Source organism: Odontesthes bonariensis, chromosome 4 (genome assembly GCF_027942865.1).
Source record: "Odontesthes bonariensis isolate fOdoBon6 chromosome 4, fOdoBon6.hap1, whole genome shotgun sequence".
Classification (NCBI taxonomy): Eukaryota; Metazoa; Chordata; class Actinopteri; order Atheriniformes; family Atherinopsidae; genus Odontesthes; species Odontesthes bonariensis.
Window position 1 is genome coordinate 30,275,839 of NC_134509.1, and position 18,131 is coordinate 30,293,969.

General features: G+C 39.7%; 1 protein-coding gene across 3 annotated transcripts in view; it reads right to left on the reverse strand.

Annotated features, from left to right (window-relative positions):
• The window catches only part of prkcaa (protein kinase C, alpha, a), a 153,434-nt gene that overhangs the window by 89,696 nt on the left and 45,607 nt on the right, over nt 1-18,131 (reverse strand). For all 3 annotated transcript variants that reach the window (XM_075463887.1, XM_075463888.1, XM_075463889.1), the window contains exon 3: nt 13,653-13,735. In XM_075463887.1, the coding sequence (XP_075320002.1) occupies nt 13,653-13,735 (83 nt within the window). The remainder of the gene's footprint in view (nt 1-13,652; nt 13,736-18,131) is intronic.

Here is an 18,131-nt window from a genome sequence, read left to right on the forward strand (position 1 = left end):
AAGAGGGACATAATATTGTCCTCCATCTAGTCGTCTCCATTTTCTTTAACCCCAACAATTCATATCACATTATCGTAGTAGTTCAACAAATTTAAAACATATCAAAACAAGCAAAGTATCGGACTCAGTTAATTTCTAGAACCTGTTGAAAACCGATTCATCAAGTAAGATTTTTAATACATTTCAGTTTCATTTTAAAGAAAAAAAGCCAACTCGTACTTTGACAGCAGCAGACACTAAAGTGCATTATTTCTATCCCAGAGACAGATTTGCTTGGTGAATGAGTATGTCATGTTGTTACATATCAACATGTGGAGAGAATCCTTTTAGGCACTTAGGAAGGCAAATTACACTGAGTAGTTTTGATGACTGTGATAGAAGCCACAACAGATGGCAAATGTTGACGTGAGCGACTAATTTCAGCCTGAGATGTTCTCCAAGACTGCAGAGTCCAGTTCATCAATTCCCTTCTGATATCAACTACTGATTTTCATAACAGCGGAGGAAAGCACCATCCTCTGGCTAACCCTAGCTGCATCTGTCTGTAAGGTCTTATTGTGGCCGCACTAGCCAACATATCTGAAACTTATTCAAGACATACAATATTGCATGTACTGTTATGAATGAAAGAGCTCTTTGAAAGCGGCTTATTTCATGAGGGTCTATAGTGTAAGCCCCTTCCATCAGAAATTTGAAGTGAGGAGGCAAGAAGAGACGTTAATTTAGAGGAGGGGAGCAGTCATTTTAAACTGGAGTTTAAATATTAAATGTCACACAGCTGCATAATTTTAACAACTGACATATTGCAGTACACAGCTATATTTATTTATTTTGGTCAGATGAGCTTTAAAGATGTTCATGACAACATAAATATTTGAATTAAGTTTAGGATTAATACATCAAGCACCCTTGAGTATATGTTATGCTTTATAGTTTTTGTTTTTTTCTAGCTAGTGGCTTTTATTTGACATCAGATGGAAAGAAAAGGGGGCAGAGAAATTAGGGGAAAACATGCTGCAAAGAGTCTCAGGTCAGGACAGAACCTGAGCCTGCAGCAACGAGGACTTTTCTAAATTGTTGTACTATTAAGTGATGTCTTTAAGAATTTGCTTAAAAGCATGATTCAATTGTTATTGGCACAGATTTAAAAAAATGCAACAAAGGACACATTTTCAATAGTTTTTTTCTCAAAACTGACATTAGAGGGTTAAGTGCAGGAATTGTATCTTACCAGAGGTATCTGCTATCTAAGGAGGCATTTGGGGGACAGCAACACAACAAAAAACACTGACAGTCACATTTGACCTATGACAACAGCAACCAGGATTGCAGACACTTTGAATCCCACATGCTAACACTCATGTGCAAATCTAAAAGGCATGCATGTGGTGAGAGAGCAGTAATCCAACTTTTATATTGGCTATACGCAGTGCCTGTGATGAATAAAACTCAAGGGACACAGTTATAGTTAAGATCTAAAGTACAACTCTCTACCGTTAACACTTCCCAGACAAAATAATAACCAGTCATGTTCTCAATTTGGGTTTTGGGTTGTCAAAGAGCATGGGAACTCATTTTATGACCGACAGTGTAACAAAAGTTGAAGTAATGCTGCACATAGATGATATCTTAATTATAAATTAGCTCTTGAATATATCTCTGTATCCCCATCCATATTTATATAGAGTATAATAGCCTGCATTCTCTTAGGAAATTGATTTTAAGACATTAAATTCATGAGACTCTGTCCTATTAGAACAAGGATCCGCTGCAAAATAGGCAAAAGTCCTTGGTGTACTTAATTAATTAATGTGACCACCTCTGTAAAAGCAGTAGTTTTGGCAGTTTGCTGGTCTGGAGCATTCAGGTGTGTGTTAATACAATGCTAAGGAAGAAAGACATCAGCTATGATCTTAGAAAAGCCCATTAATCTTGGAAGAGTTCAAATGTAATTTTCAAACAATCTGGAGCAAATGATTCCACAATGAGAGAGATTATTCACAATTCATAATTATTGTAGCTTTATTTGTCACATGCATGTTGTACAGGGCACCTCAACAGTGACATGTAATTGCAGTTAATTTAATTGCACTCCAGTTGTGGAGAACACAAAACACACCAGTGGAAATTAGTGCAAAATCGATTAAGGCTGTTTCCAATCTGCCCATAAGTGGATGCCTCAGAAATGCCCAAAGAAACCGCAAAAAAAAGCTACTTCTCAAACTCTACAGGCCTCAGTTAGATTGTTAAACGTTAAAGTTCATGACAGAACAATTTGAAAAACGCTGAACAACTATGATTTGTTTGGAAGACATGACACTGATCCCGAGTGCAGCAGCTAATCTACCACAGAATGGCTGAAAAAGAAAAGAAGAAAGATATAGCAAAGAACCAGTAAAAGGTATCTTACAAGCTACTGAATCATGGGCTTGTACCTAGTTTTTCACAAACTGCCTCTGTATCTTGGTCTAGCTTTTGTGTCATAAAAAACACATGTTGTTGTTCACTGAGGTTGCATTTAAAAAATCTTAAGACCAGGTAAGGACCAGTTGACTTTTCTTTTCTTTTCTGAATACATTAAACCTTTGAGTTGAAAGAGGGTGTTCCCTCTCTATCACATGATCTGCTATGTATTTTTCCCATATTATAACACATTTTTCCCAACAAAAAGGGGATAGAAATTATGAAAACAAAAATCCTGAGCCAATACAAAATCACCCTCTCATAGATAGAGCTCCAATGCATTTATCAGCTAAAACTGTCAAACAAAATAGGTTGTAGCAGAACACCACATCATACACACCTTAACAGAATACGATGTCAACTTTCTATTTCCCGCTCTTCCGTCTTCTCTACTCTAAATTCTGTCTGTCATGGTGCTAACTTGTAGCCTGACTACGTCATACTCACGATTCTAGTCAGAATGTGAGTCTGATACCGCTCGATAGAGATTTGAGTATGGGGCGTGTTTCAACCGAACCAGGAGAAAAAATGCCTCTTCGCTCAATTGGATAGACCTACAACCAATTAGAGCAACGTAGTATGTGACGTAGATTAAGCGACACACACTTGTTGTAGGAAGGACGGCAAAAACATCTTTTCTATCGATAAAAGCCTTTATCGCGTTCCTCTGTTCGTCTTTCAAAATGAATGCAATGTGGAGATCCTGTAGAACAGACTCGATGGCAGAATCTACACACCCTAGCTCTCCAGCGGCAGCCATGTTTGTTTCAAACGAATTCAAACCAAGCGCTCTTTAGTGACGTAGTCGATAATGTCCCTGTTGATCATCTGTCCATCATCGTATAAAGCCCGCCCTGGCAATCTGATTGGGTCGACTGTTTTGATGTCGAGCATAGAGATTTCCCAACTGAGCAGAGCCAGACCGAACTTCCCGACCAAAAAATTTATGGGCGGGGCTAAGTTCTGCTGGCACCCAGGCTAGCTAACTTGTGCTCTCCATAGAGCATGTTGAATACTGGTTCCATCAGATGAGCTCAAGCCTTTTCCTCTCATTTTATCCACTTAGGCAGTCCTTACAGTGCCTCTCCAGTTTGGTCTCCTGTCTCTCAGTAATGACAATAGTGGCACACCTCCATACAACTGGTGTTGGACGCAGATCTCACATAAAAAAGCTTAACACACTGCACTGTAGGTAAAGGGTGACATCACAGCAGCATTTTCAGACTTCATACAGTAGGGATTTGAATCTATGGCAACAAATACAGCTTGGTGAAAGAGGCCAAACTTTATTAGGCACGCTTTATAAGCACAGGGTATCCTGTTATTCCCTGTGGAAGAACATCAGTAGCTATTATATGTCTCCTCAAATGTGCCAGCTCCAATAAAAGCCAATGAGATAATCCCATCTGGCACTTATCAGAGCGATTTTATGTGCACATGTGTGTTTGAATGTATATTTGAGCCAACAGTAATCTCATTTCATAAAACAGTATAACCTGGCAGGGCTCTGTAGGACTCGTCAGCACTCACACAGAGTAAACTGGGAGCACCAAGCACACCAAAATGCAGGATAGAGCTTCTTTGACACAGTGTTTCCTTGGAAGCAGCATTTGTGCCAATGCTTGCATAAGGGTGTGTGCTAAAAACATGTGTTACTGGTATTCAGTTGTGTAAGGAGTGGGAGGCTGACGCTTACGCTTGATTTATGCTTCTGCGTTACATCAACGCACAGCTTATGCTGCTGCGCATTTATACTGTTGCCTTGTTGTTTTTGTCACTTTGCAATTACACTGCCAACACAAAACCTACCTCCATGACTTAATATATCCCTTACAAATGTACTTAGATTATTTCAGATAAGATAAGTCTCTGAAGCACTAATTCTAGGAGCAAAACAAAATGCTTTTAACCTTGTGTCCTTCCTGATAAGCCATACAGTGCAGCGCGATGGCCAAGCTAATTGGCCTGCACGCACAAACTGGAAAAGCAAACATATCATCTGGCCAACTATTCTGACAAACTAGCAAGGCTGGACTGAACAGCCGGTCCAGCTTGCAAACCAATTAGAAATTGCTTGACATCAGTAGAGCTGTACTTCAGGCAAGGTTGATTGAAACCAGAGGTTTTTGCATGCAAAACCCTAAAACTCTGCAGTACAGAAAACAGGAAAGATATTGGAGGAAATGGTCAACCACTGGACCTTTTGAGTCTGTACACGGAAAGCCTATAACTACACAGGTTGAATACAGATGTTAGTTTTAGCATTATGAGTAGTTCAAATAATATTAGAACCTACTGTGTTTTTGTTTTATAACTTGTCTTTGTCCTCATATTGTATAGTCTAGTAGTGCATATCAAGCTTCAAAGTAGACTGCTGTGTGAGGCACATGGCTGTGCTGTCAGGAGCTATGGAGCAGATTTAACATATAACCTGAAATCAAGATTTACGGAGACAATACTTTTACATGTTTACATTACTTGGCCAGTTAATTTAACAACTCTCCTTTGTTTCAGTTCACACACACAGGCGAGAAATTGATTTATTGACTGATGTATATTCAACGCTGCAATGCTGTGAGTGAAAATTATATTACACCTCAAACTTTGTAAGTATAGCCAAATTCACTGTACAGACTTTGTCTTCCAATTACATGCATGCATATTGTCATAAGATGGTGTGGTGTACAAAATCAAGATTTTTTATATATTTTTTTTAAAGGTTTTAGGTTACCACGAGTTCAACGATAATCCTAATGGGCTGCTTTGAGTAGTACTCCTGTATAGTAATATAACTAAAATGGTTTAACATTGTCTGTGCTGAACTGTATCGGTTGGTTAACAGATGGGGGTTGATAGTGAAGCAGTAAGTGTTGCTTAATTCCTTCCCTTTTCTCACACCCTTCTCTTCGCTTATGTATGGACCACCAATGCACCCTGTCTACTATTCAGAATAAGCGTTTAAGTGAATTTCCACTGGATTTCTGTTTTGGCATCACTGGCTAGCTAAATGGTAAAATGGCAAATTGTGGGCCACAACAGGCCTGTCGAAAAGATACTGCCGTTGCTGAAAGGAAACAGACATAACAAAATACAGATGAAAGGCTCCATTGCCTGTGACGATCCAAGATGCCTGTGGCACAGATGATGTAATTTAGCACCACTCTAGTTTAATCTTGTTATCAATTCCCTAGCAGAGTCCTTGTAATGGGACCGTGTGTGCGCCAAGCCTCGAAACCAGAACATATTTTTTTTTTTGTTACAAACCTTCAGTCTGCCGAAACCAGCGTCTCCTGTGTGATTTGCCCTTTTAAATATTAGATCACTGCTGCCTACAGCACTCATTAATATTACAGATTCCTCTCAGATTAACAGCTTGGTAACACCATATGAGAGCATCAGTGTGAACCTGCAGCAGGCTTTTAACTTAGAAAGGATTGTCTGTTACATTCAAGCACTTAACAGACGAGTTCACAAAATACAAATGTTGCAATTGTGCATGTTGCACTGGTCGTTAGGTGAGCAAACTATGATGTCAGCACAGCACTTTCATTTATACCATTCCTTTTGTTTTTTTTCTACACAGTAGGTTTCACTACTGAGGAAATCGTGCCTCAACACCACAGGAAAGCAGTAGAAGAAGTCCTACAGGAAGTACAATATGCATGCACAAAGTAACTACACAGTTTCAACTTCTCCGTTTGGCTTTTATGCAGTTTTTGATAACTTAACATTTACAATCGTTGTGCCTTCTGACACCTGTTCACACCACTCCTCTCTGCTGCTCTTTTTTTTTTTTAAAAGCACTCCTAGCGCAGCTCTAGACAGGTTTAAAAATTAAATAAAAATAATTGAGAGGTGCATGACTGGCCGAAATTACACCAAAGCCCCCTGAGCGCCAGCTACTGTGTACTCAATTTTGGCACACAGCACCATTCATGAGGGGTGGAGGGGACTCTCAGCACTAAAGTTATTTACATGCAAATTAGAAGAATTTTTTCAGTAGAGTGGATGTGGAACCTTCTTTTAAACTCAACAACTGGACATAATAAATACGATGCCAACTTTCACAACTTTGTCAAGAATTCTTTGCAGTTAGTGCCTGAAATCTTCACAACGCCAAAGAATGTGTTACCTCTATTCTGATGTTTTGTCAGCCGTCTTTGACCACAAAATGTGGGTTCACATCAACAGTTTTAAAATGCAAATGCCAAAGTTGGAATCAACTAAAGACCTCTCACCTGCTTAACTGATGAATAAATCACCTCAAATTAAATCTGAGAGCTTTGAGCCCATATTTACGCATTTTAGTAAAAAGCGAAAATAACAGGAATAGTTCGGAACATTTTTATTTTTATTTTCTGTGAGTTTGTTTATGCTATGCCTGGTTGCCATGTCACCCTTGGGTCATGTCTGTCTGTTTCCAAGCAAATGAGACAGAGAGGCCACTGTGCTGCAGCTTAACCGTGTTACTCTGTCAAAGTTATCTGTGCACTGAACAGGCCCGAGGGGCTCGGGGTGATTGTCTGAGAGTATGTGTGTCAGTGCGTGTGTGTGTGTGTGTGTGTGTGTGTGTGTGTGTGTGTGTTTGTGTGTGCATGCGTGTGTGAAAGAAGAGAGGAAATCAGTGCAAACGGACTTGCAGATTGCCCCGGGTCAAATGTGCTGCACTGGTTAAGTGGACATCAATGATGCAACAGCCACACAAACGCAGTCACATCAAACCTCTCAGTTTCATCTGCTGAGCCCCTTCGGTGAAACAAAGAACTCCTGCATTATTGACGATCTTGTCCTGTAAAGCACTAAACTTACTTGAGCTGCAGGTAAACATTACACCCAAAAGTCAAACAAAAACATTTTGTTAAACTAAGGCTTTTAATCTGACTCAGTGAAACTAGCACGGGTACAATTACTCTCTAAATGTTAAGTATATAAACAACTTGAGGTAGTATTTTAGTAGTTTAAAAAGACTTACCAACCTTTTACCCAACAGGCACCTGCTGATGGATGAAGCTAATCTCGGTACTTAACCCATTTAGGCCGGGAAAGCATTGCCGCATTTCTACCTTTAAAGCCGGGGGCGCTGTTGCGTTATTCTACCTTTAAGGCCAGGAAAGCGTCCACGTCTTTTTAAGACGGTAGCGATTGTGAGGAGTTTCTTGGCTTTGGTGATGCTGAAGAACGTGCTGACCCAATTGATGCAGATTTATGGCTAGCACATATGTTTGAGGATGATTTTGAAGGGTTTGAATGTGAGTGGAAGACTGACAATTACCACCGTAATCGACGGAGAGATTTCAACCGCACACCAGGGGTGAAAGTCGGTTTACCTGCAGATGCCACACCGTTGCAGGCATTTAATCATATTTTTACTGAGGAGCTTTGGGCGCATCTCGTTTCCGAGACGAATAGATACAGTGACCAGGTACTTCAGACTCCAGCTCGAGCAAAGATGGCAAGGTGGTCACACGTAACTGTGCCAGAGATGAAAACGTTTATTGGAATGTGTATGGGCATGGGGCTCCTTGTGCTGCCAGTACGAAGAGATTACTGGCGATAAAATAAATATATAAATAGATAAATAAATAATTTAAATATAAAATTAAATTTTATTTTATTTTATTACCGTTTTCTAATTGAAAATAGCGCTGTTCCTGCACTTTACTTTTTACATTTTCTATTTTCATGAAGGTGTATGTAAATAAACTCAATTTCCAAAAAAAGCCACAGGTGTAAGCTCTCAAATACTTTTTTAATTTTGTTTCCATCTGCTACAGAGGCTGAGAAATCAATCATTTAGTAGGCGTTGACAAAACTGCTGAATTTCCAGAAAAACTTCAGGTTTTAGGGGGTCTTTCTGAAATCGCCCATAGGTTTTGCAGGCATTCTTTTCCAGGCGTTTTAGGCCTAAATGGGTTAAAGACGACATCCTCAAACTACACCTCAGATTGCATCATTGACAACACTTCAGTGACTACACAGAGGAATTCTCTTGTGTAATTATGAGCCCATCTGCAGCCTCCCTAGTCTGTAAAACAACATGCCGTGGCTGTTACAGTGAGGAAGAATGTGTTAATGGTAATCTTGTCCTGTCAAACAAAAGTTAACTGCTGGTGGAAAGACCTGTGGCCACTGTACACTTTTAGTTTCTTGCAGTAGGAGTTATAAAACACAGACGTGAGTCATAAGATACATGAAGCTTAGATACAGCAGATCTTCAGGATATTTGCTGGCCAAGGGAGTTATTGCCTTCCTGGACTGCAAACCCAGGAGGCAGCAAGCCATGTAATATGTGTGGTTGCCCCTGGCAACAGCGCTGCAGCTGTTAGTGCAGAGATATCTATATCAAAAGGAAGAACCAAATATTTTAGTAGTGGATAAAATAATGTGCATTTTTAAAGGACAGTGATTTGTTATCCTTTATGTTAGAATGATAAAATTATAGAATGCAGAGTCATGAAACGATGCAAAGTGTCTGCATGAACAAAAAGACCAGAGTAAGTGACTATCTGGTGCTTTATGTGAAGTTTTTTTTGTTTTTGTTGTTCTTGGATTGGATTCCTTTGTATAGCTTTCTGTCCTGTCTTGTTAGCTGCTGTTGTATGTATCTACACAGAAATAACATAAATATAATCAAAGCATCAAAAGCTACGGTTTGATAGTCCAGCAATAAACTACAATTGACTTGGATGTTAGTTACAACACAGAGTTCTGTGCATCTGATACTTGTTTCTAAATCAATTATATCTTAAAGGTTGTCTTTTTTTATTTCATAACATAGGGAAGACAAAGCCAAAAAATCTTATTAAAATCCAACTGAATGCAACTTATCTACATACTGTGCCATGGGCAAATATACTGAGAAATCTTTTTCTTATACATTTTTGCAGTAATTTTATAGGTGGAAGAAAAATGTTGGAAAATGTGTAACTTGTTCAGACACCTCTCAAACCCACAGTAGTATTTATGAGGAACTTGTAATAATATGTGCCAAATTGATATTGCCCAACCTAAGCTGCAGTCCACTGTTTGGCGATGGAGAGTGGACAGACAATTTAGGGATGTTGGATGGGAGGAACACAGATCTAAGAGGTCATTAAAAGTCAGCTGTCCTGCTAACAATGAACTTGATGTTCCTTCGTGAATCAAGAACCCCCTCGCTCAGACTATTTTATCCTGGTCCGGCTTCCATGTCATCCATGGAGCGCTCTATTTAAAGAGACTGGGTTGGTGATCTTGAAAGACACACTGACATATCTCCAGTTACAGAGGCCAGGCTGTGCTGCTGTAAAGCCAAGAGGCTATGAATGCCCAGCAAGAAAGCAGGTATGTAAATGGAGTTTCACACTTTGCCAGCATGCAAGCAAATGTTGACGGCACATAAGTTGGTACTAGAAACCTAAGAGGAAACAGGAAAGCCCTTTCATAGTGTCATAAAAGAGCCTACAATTATGAAGAATCTCAAACTATTTTCAGATTGAATTGTAATGGAGATGTGTTTTGAAGGGTAAGGTTCCTTTTTAAGACATCTATGATTCTGCTTATCCCGCAGAAAACTAATTTACAAAATATGTCATTATGAGAACTGTTTCAATTGATCAAATAATATCAACAGGCTAAATTCATTCTAACTCAGCAAGTCATCATTTTTTCTCATCTATGATTCATGGAGACAGTTGTTAATGCCGTGTGTAAGACAGGTGTGCTGTTTAAAACCTCAGCTTCTGCATTTCCTATCTGTCTCTTGAACACATCAGGTCACCATTTATGACACAGTTATGTTCCAGTAAGCTTCTCTTTAAAATCACTCACGCTGGAGAAATCAGATTTAATAGGATAACATTAACATTTACAAGCCCTTTGAGAATAAAGGTCACTGTCAGCGTGTCGTGAAGTCACAACCTGTGACGTTTAGACGTTTGTTTAAAGGAAACGTAATGACATTGAGAGATGTCATTATGTACAATTTAGGTTACGTTTATCTCTGTGTGTATGGTGACTCATTGAAACAATTCAATCACTCGTATTAAAGGTGGTGCCCAATGACTGGACAGGAACACTGACAATGAATTAATCTAATTAGCCACCTGCTCATGAGCCTGTTAGATTCAACCCTTGAATAGCCTTCCTTCTTATGACACTAAGGCTTCTCATACAACAAACGGATGTAAAAAACCAGAGGTGACAAAAAGACTCTGTGCTGGGTCTCCTCACATCACAAGTATCTGGGGACACAAATGGCACACGGAAACACCAAAAAAAAAAAACGTCCACCTGCCAGTTTGGACATGCAATCTTCGTCTGCGCAAGAGTACATAACTCTTTCGCAGGGGGGACAGTAGTCTATGTACAGTAACCAACAAGGGAAACTGATAGACCATGTAGATAAAGAATCCAAACAAAGTAGATATCACCCCACTGTCACTCTTATTTTAAGGATATGGCTATGGTGATAACTTTGAGGGAGTGGTCACTTTACCATCATTAAAATTGCACTAATGAAGCTGCACTGTTGTTGCTCTGTATACAGGTGCTGGTCAACGAATTAGAATAATTTGAAATAGTGCAATCAATAAATTCTTTGAATGCATTTTTCGTGCAGAAAGCAAATCAGGTGTTCACCGCACCTGTCCTACTCGTTAGACTAATCACAGAACTCGTTACCTGTAAAAAAATTTGCTCAGCTGATCTTTCCAAAAGGCCCATTTAGGCCATTTAACTGTGACACTGTTGTTTTATTGAATTAGAATAATGGAGAAACTGTTTCATTGAATTAGAATAATTTTTATTATAATTAGAATCATCACTTTCTCAGTATTTTGTGGCTGCCCCCTTGGCTTGTATGACTGCCTGAAGTCTCCGCGGCATCGATTTGACCAGCTTGTCGCAAGTTTCCGCACTCACAGCTTCCCAAGCAGTGGCGATGTTCTGCTTCAGTTGGTCCAGCGTAGTAGGCTTTCTGTCGCCAATTTTCCGCTTGACGATGGCCCAAAAGTTTTCAATGACATTGAGGTCAGGCGAGTTGGCCGGCCATGCCAAAACTTCAAGCTGTTTTTTAGTGAACCAATCTTTGGTCGACTTTGCCGCATGAGCCGGTGCAAGATCCTGTTGAAATATGAAGTCTTCTTCGCCGAACTGTTCCTCAACAGTCGGAATCAGGAACGTTTCCAGAACATCTTGATATACGGCAGCATTGACAGTCTTCTTGAGGAAGCAGAGTTTCCCTACACCTCGAGCGGACATGCATCCCCAGACCATAACGCTCTGGGGAAACTTGACGGATCTTTTCACGCACTCGTGGTTGTAGGTTTCGCCACCACGACGCCAGACACGAGGACCTTGGTCACCGAAGGAGATGCAGAAGCGTGATTCGTCACTGAAGACCACTTTCTGCCAGTCTTCAGCAGTCCACTCGCCGTGTTCTTTGGCCCACTTCAGCCGTTTCACCATTTGTTTCTTGTTCAGCATCGGTTTTACTGCTGGAACGCGAGATTTGAAGCCGAGTTCGCGCAGACGACGGTAAGTGGTTGATCTGGAGACGTCAGCGCCGGTCTGCTTGTTCCACAAGTCGGTGAGCTCGGAAGTGGACTTGAACCGGTTGCTGACTGCGATCTTTCTCAGCTGCTTGTTGTCGCGAGCAGAAGTTTTTCGGACGCCGGAACAGTTGGTGCGCTTGCTGCAGTTTTTCTTGAGAGCTTTGCAGACGGAAGACTGGCTGATGCCGAGCTGCTCAGCAATTTTAGTTTGGGTCAAGCCTTGTTGGCGAAGGGCTTGAATTTGAGCCACTATTCCGGTTGAGAGGTCGCGCTGCTTACCCATGATTGATTTTACAACTTAGAAATTCTACTCAACCCTGACTTTATACTGCACAGTGAACACTCTTCACAGAAAACAAACATTCGAGCATTTATTCTAATTCAATGAAACGGTTTCTCCATTATTCTAATTCAATAAAACAACAGTGTCACAGTTAAATGGCCTAAATGGGCCTTTTGGAAAGATCAGCTGAGCAAATTTTTTACAGGTAACGAGTTCTGTGATTAGTCTAATGAGTAGGACAGGTGCGGTGAACACCTGATTTGCTTTCTGCACGAAAAATGCATTCAAAGAATTTATTGATTGCACTATTTCAAATTATTCTAATTCGTTGACCAGCACCTGTATTGGATACTGTGTATTGTTGTACACACCTTGTACATTTTATATTTATATATTTTTATTCTTTATTTTTTATTATTATATCCTATGTTACATGTTTGCACCTTACGCCGCAGCAAATTCCTAGTTAGTGAACACTGTTCACTAACAATGGCAATAAAACGAATTCTGATTCTGATGAGCTTTCTTTTCAGTCAGTGTATTACTCTATAGCTCTGTTTTCAGTGAGCGCAAGGGCAGCCAATCAAGCAACGGCAACCGAATAGCGCCAACACCTACCTGCATTTCATAATGAGGTTGCCCGATAAGCTCTGAAACGACGCCAATAAGGGCAAACGACGCATTCTAAACCCAGCATAGTAACAGCTGTTTCAGAGAGCCTTTTAGGGAGGTTCTGAGCCATTACAGACCCAACCAATTTTTTTTGGGCTACATATCACATCACAGAACAAGGATTAATGCCCCATTCAACCATTCTCTATCACCTTTAAAGAGATAAGGAAAAACAGCACTAAGTGTGTAGAATTATGGATTCTTCAGCCACGCTGAACAGCCAGTCCGACACTGATTCAACATGCTGAATGGGCTTAAAAAACAACACTGATAGGGTCTGACAGTAGAGATGGTGCATTATATTATGAATGTAATTTCCTTTCCATTGATGTGAGCAATTTAAACGCAAAAAGGAATCATCTTATCGTAACAAAGCATCCAGAGACCGCTGAAACTGACAATGGATTAATATGCACTTTCCAGCTGTATGCAATTTAAAAGTGATGCTTGTCAGAGGACAAGTAAGCTTTACATTTCCTCTATTTCTCAACGCGCTACTTTATAACATGATAAGGATACACGGCAGCTCCTCAGCTGTTAAAAGAGCCCCTGTGTGTTTTGAAAAAAGGTCTGGTTGATAAAACTGCATACGTACTGGTGTCACTCTGTATGTGCTTTAGTCTAATGACAAGAAAGGTACCTCCTTTGTGAACCACACACACACACACACGATAGGGAAGAGCTGGGATTTGGTTACTTACGTCTGTGTCAGGTCCCTTATCTGCGCCTGGGCAGGAGAACGTGACAAATTCATGGCACCGTTTGTGAACCACAAAACAGCAAACTGCAGGGGAAGAAAATGAGAGGTAGACAGATGGGGAGAGATTCAGAGAGAAAGACATACATAGACAGTTGGGGACAGACAGACAACAAAAAGAAGAGAAAGAGTGACATGGTTAAAATCCAGGATTAGTTGATCCACAAACAGAAAAAAGAATTGCTCATCTGATAACACAATGAGGGATTGAAAAAAAAACAGTCTGATATCTGGGCTCCCTTTCTTGTCTTCAAATGGCCTGTCCTGGCTGATCCCATTGTACCGTGCCGTGTCACCTCCTCACTAACATGACAGAAGCTAAGGCAAACAACACACAATCCACACATACATGCACATGAAGCACACTCAAAAGAAGACAAACAGATCCACAGACTGACACTATTTTACTAACACGCATGTACTAACTGAATACACATTTCGGCCTTCACACTTGAATTCATGTGCCCACACACTGTCAGAGAACAGAGTCATTCTTTTAAGCAAAGTGCCAGGTCACTGAGTACACCATACTATGCAGCCGGTATAAGCAGCTGAGTCAATGTGGAGGACATCGTCTGTTACTGGTTCTTAGAAGCCAGCTAACACCAAGACGACAAAGGCTGAGGAGCAGACTGGCCGTCATAAAAAACAAAAACTCTATTTACTTTTACAGGCTGAGAATAAATGTGTCTAAAAAAAGTGTTATTTCTGTTCATGTCTTTTCTTGAAAGAGCGCCTCCACCCCTGCTTGTCAAGACTTAATGTGTTCATGGCCAGTGCTTGTTGCATAGAGATAAAAGCATCTGAATTGGCAGTTTTCAGTAGTCTACATTTCCACTATCCCAGAGCAGTCGCCATTAGTGATGTGAACTGCATCAGTGATGTGGTGCATTTTAAAAGACTTCGCTTGATTTTCGGTATCAGTTACAGTTTCTGCAGTACCTGAATTTAATAAGGAAACCCTGACCTTTTTACATTTAACTTTAGTTAAAAATGTGTTGCGCTGTGTGTTAAATTACTAGTTAGTTACTAAAAAAACCACACACAGCTCCCTTTTTTCAAAACAAAAAAAAAAAAGCTGTTACATAATCTTCCATCCTGGCTGCAACTGTGGTAATGACTAGTTAACACTGCATCCAAACCAACACTAAATCAGACTAAACCTGTAGAGCTATAACCAACGCTTCCCATCAAAAAGCTACTTCCACAAATTTTTTTTTTGATGAATCAAGTTTCTGTGACACATAATTGAGCATAAATCCTGACACACAAAAGAAGAGATTCTTCTCTGAATGATAATGTCCACAGATTAGTTTGTGAGTCTCACATTCAAATTTGCTCATAAAATATTTAAGGTTTAAATAACTCAAAACACAGGATGCTTTTTTTTTTCCCTCTGGTACCTGATCAGCAGCCACATCTACTAATACTTGCTATGTCAGTCTGCTTGTTAAATATGTTTTTAAGTTTTGTGCACAGGCTATCAAAAGTATGCTGCAACAGTATAGTCAACAGTATTATGTCTCATTTCATGTGAATATCCAACTAGTATGGCTGAATAAATCTAATCATTTAATTGCCTTTGGAGACTTGGCAGGGATAACAAAGTAGTTTGAAATGTTGCTCTGAGGACATGCCCTTTCTGTCCAGCCGTACAAAACAGTACAGTTCTTAGGAATAAGCAAGTCAAAAGGATAGACCAACTCATTCAAGAATGAAGAAAAAAGTTTACACCGAATTTTTATTTTTACATCACACAGAGAAGCTTCTAATTGCCTTGATTAGCAACTTTGCACAATGGAAGATCTTAAACAGTTCTATGAAGTGCAATTACTTACAGTCTACATGGATTTGTGACCGCCATTTCTATTGTACAGAGGTAGTGCTACCATACCCTCAAATAAATGTATTCAACTAATGTTGTAATCTCTTTTATGGCAAAACACACCACACAAAGTGAAATGAAAACATACCATTATAACACAAAAATGTCAACCTGGAAAATCTGAAGAATTCTGAAAGTTTCTTCATGGGTATTTGCATAAACCACAAAAATGTCTCTTGTGAGGATTACCCAGTGAGGTAAGTGAAGTGGAAGACTTTCTGTGAAATTATCAAGTATTGTCCCTTCACATGGGAGCCCAAATCAATGTTTCCCAGAATTCAAGAAGCAGACATTACAAAAATCTATTTTTTGCAGAAACTGAATGAATCCAACCTCTGTGGTTGCTGAGAAAAACAAATTACTGATAAAAACCAGATAAGAAAAAGAGAGCTGGTTGGGTAAAGAAATATCAGTGATGGGCACTGACCACGGTGAAATCATACCCAGGTTTAATAATTCTAAAATTGATTTCCAGCCGTTTCTTTACTGGAGGCAGGGACGGTGAACAGATGGTATCCTCACGTGTGATTCTCACCTTGAATCATGAAGAGGGAGGTGTTATAGTGAATCAGAGAAACCAGAACATTCTGCAGCAACACACAATATATCTGACTGATCTGAGCAAGCCACCAGGCTATAAGATTTCCAGTATCTCAAATGACCTAACCTATAAGGTCAGCCGACATGTTCACAAATTCAATAAGTGTGCAAAAATGTTGGTTTCTTACTAAATTTTATAATTCTTTCACAATAATTGATTTTGCTGAAAGAATCAAGCTTTACATCCCTAATTTCTAAAGCAAGAGACACCGTTTCTGGAGCGGTCCTTAACTGGTTCAGGTCTTACTTAGAAGGCCGGAGTTATTTTGTTACAATTGGCAGCTATGAATCTGAGGGAGTGGCTGTGAATTGTGGAGTCCCCCAGGGGTCAATTCTTGGACCTCTTCTGTTTAACTTGTATATGCTCCCTTTGGGTCAAATATTGCAGAACATTAACATCAATTATCACAGTTATGCAGACGATACACAACTTTATGTGTCTCTGTCACCGGACGACTGCAGCCCAGCAAGCGTACTGTGTCAGTGTCTGGAGGAAATAAACACCTGGATGAGAGAGAATTTTCTACAATTAAATGAAGACAAAACTGAGATAATTCTGTTTGGTAGTAAAGAGAAGAGGGTCAGCGTTGGTAAATATCTTGAGACTCGGGACCTTACAATCATTGACCAAGTTCGTAACCTCGGAGTGTTGATAGACTCAGATCTGACTTTCAGCAGCCACATCAAAGCTGTCACCAAGGCAGCTTTTTACCACCTCAAAAACATCAACAGAATTAAAGGTTTCCTCTCCCAAAAAGACTCATCCATGCATTCATTTCCAGTAGACCCGATTACTGTAATGCTCTTTTAACTGGACTTCCCAAAAAGAGCATTAAACATCTGCAGCTCATCCAGAACGCTGCTGCTAGAGTTTTAACCCGGACTAAGAGATCTGAACAAGTCACACTAGTTTTAAAATCTTTACTCTGGCTTCCAGTCAGTCACAAAATAGATTTTAAAAGCCTGCTGATGGTTTACAAATCCCAGAATGGTTTAGGCCCAAAATACATCTGTGATATGTTCAGAGAATATAAACCCAGCAGAGCTCTTAGATCCAAGGACTCAGGTCAGCTGGTCCAGTCCAGAGTCCAGACTAAACATGGAGAAGCAGCATTTAGCTGTTATGCTGCAAACAAGTGGAACAAACTGCTAGTGGAGATTAAACTTTCACCAAATGTAGACATTTTTAAATCCAGGTTAAAAACATTTATTTTCTCATGTGTCTATGCATGAAATCTGCACAATATCTTTTAATTTATCTGGAATGTTGCTTGTTTTTAAATTCATTTAAATGATTTTATTTGTTTCTCTTTATATTCTTTTATGTATTTTTAATGCTTCTTACACTCCCTGCTGCAATGCTTTTATTTTATGTAAAGCACTTTAAATTGTTTTGTACATGAAATGTGCTATACAAATAAATTTGACTTGATTTGAGTAACTGCAGCACTATGGCAACAATCTAGTTTTCCCATATATAAAGATTTCAAAAATAGAAAAAGAAATAATTAAAACATAAAGAAACCATATCAAGACAATATATACCTTAATGAGCTTGTGTAATGCATAAAAAAGTAAAGAAAGAGTTTGGTTGCTAACACAAATGCAGTTTAATGATGGCAAATCAATACAGACCCCCTGCCCATGATATCACATCACTTCAGTTCGACCCCGTCTACTGCCTTATGCCTCGGAGGAGCCATTAGTCAGTGCAGTTCATAACCAGCATCACACCATGACCCATAACTCACATCACTGCCAACCCACAAACCAGAGGTCATAAATTTCAGTTCCATAGAACCTCCATAAAAAAAATCTAATACTAAGAAGCTGATAGGACAGGGTTCCCCCAGTTCACACTTTAATGACCAAAGGACCACAGGATGTTACAGTGAGCAGTACATATACCAATCCACTGTTTTGTTTCTGTTGCTGATG